Source organism: Hippoglossus stenolepis, chromosome 13 (genome assembly GCF_022539355.2).
Source record: "Hippoglossus stenolepis isolate QCI-W04-F060 chromosome 13, HSTE1.2, whole genome shotgun sequence".
In the NCBI taxonomy this organism is placed as follows: domain Eukaryota; kingdom Metazoa; phylum Chordata; class Actinopteri; order Pleuronectiformes; family Pleuronectidae; genus Hippoglossus; species Hippoglossus stenolepis.
The window spans coordinates 13,502,830-13,505,308 of NC_061495.1; the positions used below are offsets into that span (position 1 = coordinate 13,502,830).

The 2,479-nt window shown below is 47.4% G+C and overlaps 1 protein-coding gene across 1 annotated transcript; it reads left to right on the top strand.

The window, feature by feature from the left end:
- hoxd3a (homeobox D3a) lies at window positions 1-1,507 on the top strand. The gene is made up of 2 exons (XM_035173664.2): window positions 1-468; window positions 612-1,507. Exons 1-2 carry the CDS (start codon window positions 24-26, stop codon window positions 1,358-1,360), a joined length of 1,194 nt encoding a protein of 397 aa, XP_035029555.1. The 5' UTR covers window positions 1-23; the 3' UTR covers window positions 1,361-1,507.
- Window positions 1,508-2,479: the final 972 nt, after the last annotated feature.

A 2,479-nucleotide genomic window follows, 5' to 3' on the forward strand; every position in this document is an offset into this window, starting at 1 on the left:
CTTATTGGCTTTGAATCTACAAAATGCAGAAAGCAACATACTACGATAACTCTGGACTTTTTGGAAACTACACCTATCCCAAACCAGACTCTTACAACTATGGCCCTGCACACCAGTCGTACCCTTCTTCCAACATTGAGAGTGACTACCAGGGCCCAGTGTGTCCCATCCAGACCCCTGCTGTCCGGCCTCCAACTCTCAAAGACAGTGACCTGAACGCAGACTGCATGCGGCAAAGCAGCAGTCAAAGCAACAGCAGCAGCAGCCAGGCCACGAGTATTGGGGAGCCGCCGGCACCACCACTGTCCGCGTCCTCCCCCAGCTCCAACAGCCCCCCGCCCCAGAAGAAGAAATCCTCATCAGGTGGCGGCTCCAGCTCTGCCACACCAGTCCTCACCAAGCAGATCTTCCCATGGATGAAGGAGAGCCGGCAGAATGCAAAGAAGGGCTCCAACGGCTCCACTGCAGGTAGAGGTCATGATGGAGGAGTGTGTGGGTGCATGAGTGTATGTGCATGGGGGGGTGACCTATTGTGACCTGGCCTAGTTGTGCTTAAAGTTTATGACGTGGTTTTATTATGGATCATAAGATGCACATGTGTTGCCTTGCAGGTGGCGAGCTGGGTGATGATAAGAGCCCCCCTGGACCTGCATCCAAACGGGTCAGAACTGCGTACACCAGCGCGCAGCTCGTGGAGCTGGAGAAGGAGTTTCACTTTAACCGCTACCTGTGTCGCCCCCGGAGAGTGGAGATGGCGAATCTGTTGAATCTCACGGAGCGCCAAATAAAGATCTGGTTTCAGAACCGGAGGATGAAATACAAAAAGGACCAGAAGTCCAAAGGGCTGGCGCACTCCCCCCTGGGACACTCCCCGGACAGAAGCCCGCCGCTCAGCGGCCCCAATCACATTGGATACTCTGGGCAGCTCCAGAGCGTGAACAGCCTCAGCTATGACGCGCCCTCGCCCCCGTCCTTTGCCAAGCCCCAGCAGAACATGTACGGCTTGGCGGCGTACACGGCGCCCTTGGGCGGTTGCATCCCGCAGCAGAAGAGGTACCCGGGCTCCGAGTACGAACACCACGGCATGCAGAGCAACGGCTTTGCCAACGCCAATTTGCAAGGCAGCCCCGTGTACGTGGGTGGGAACTTTGTTGATTCCATGCCAGCCTCGGGCCCCATGTTCAACCTCGGCCATCTCCCCCACCCGTCATCCACCAGTGTGGACTACAGCTGTGCCGCTCAGATCCCGGGAAACCACCACCACGGACCCTGTGATCCCCATCCCACGTACACAGACCTCACCTCTCACCAAGCGTCTCAGGGAAGGATGCAGGAAGCGCCTAAACTCACACATTTGTAATATGTGGTCTCTCTCTGTGTGTGTATGCGTGCGTGCGTGTGCGTATGTGTGTATGTTCGTGTGTGTGTGTGCCAAAATTACGTTGCGCTCTTTTTATTACCTCACTAGTCTAATAACTGCGCTCCAAGCGAGTCGTGTGTATTATTACAGTATTATTGATATTACTATTAATGCTATTGTGTAATTATTTTCTAAATACTACAGCTTTGTCCATTTCTCTTGAGTATTTGGGGATGCGCAGATGAGGCACACATGCCTGGTTGTCAGTTGTTAATCTTTTTTTGTTTTCTCTCAAGTGCAATGCGCAGATTTGTTTGACTGAGTATTTTGTTCTCGCCGTTACTTGAAGGTAAGTCTTGTAGAATCACGAAAAGTAGAAGAAGCTCATCACTAGAGAGGAAGAGACAAAGAGAGAGTTAGAGACTCTTTGGGACATTTTTCTGTCTGTTTTTCCAGGATCTCACTCCTATTTATTTATTTTCTATTATGCTGCATAATCCTTTCATACTAGCATATTATAGCCTATTTATTATTTAAATCCTTTTGTATTGCACATTATTTATCGTTTTATATGCGAGTATTTATAAGTGTGTGGGGACTTTTTTGGACATGATCAGTGCACTTGGAATTGTTGGTAAAACAGGGTTTGGAGAAAAAAATGCTTTGACTCGCAGTGTATTGTTGCAAAAAAAAAAGAGCATTTCTAATTGTAAATCTGGGATAAATGGGACATTTCTATAGTGTATAAACACCACTATACAGTATGTCCATGGTTAATCTTGTTGTCAAACCTTAAGCAAAACGTAGACTATCGAAGTATCAAATATTATTATACACACCAGCATGTCATTATTTTTGTGTAGTCATTGCTATGTTTGATTTCGTCTTCCATTGTTATTCCATTGAGTTGGATTACCCATAAATTTACCTAATGATATCGAAATGTTATATTTTATTGTGTTTAACATTTTGTAAATAAAGTGCTGAAACTTGTCTTTTTTTGTTATTGCATTCTGTGGATCATTCTTATTTTGATATTCACACGCCCTGCAGCAGGAGCACGCACGCTCACCCACTGCCTGTGTGTGATGATTTTAATTCGTCCCTCAGTGGAGCTGT

Coding starts and splice junctions, on each gene's coding strand:
- hoxd3a (XM_035173664.2), top strand. CDS start 24: ATGCAGAAAGCAACATACTACGATAACTCTGGACTTTTTGGAAACTAC. Junction 469..611: donor CTCCAACGGCTCCACTGCAG/GTAGAGGTCATG, acceptor GTTGCCTTGCAG/GTGGCGAGCTGGGTGATGAT.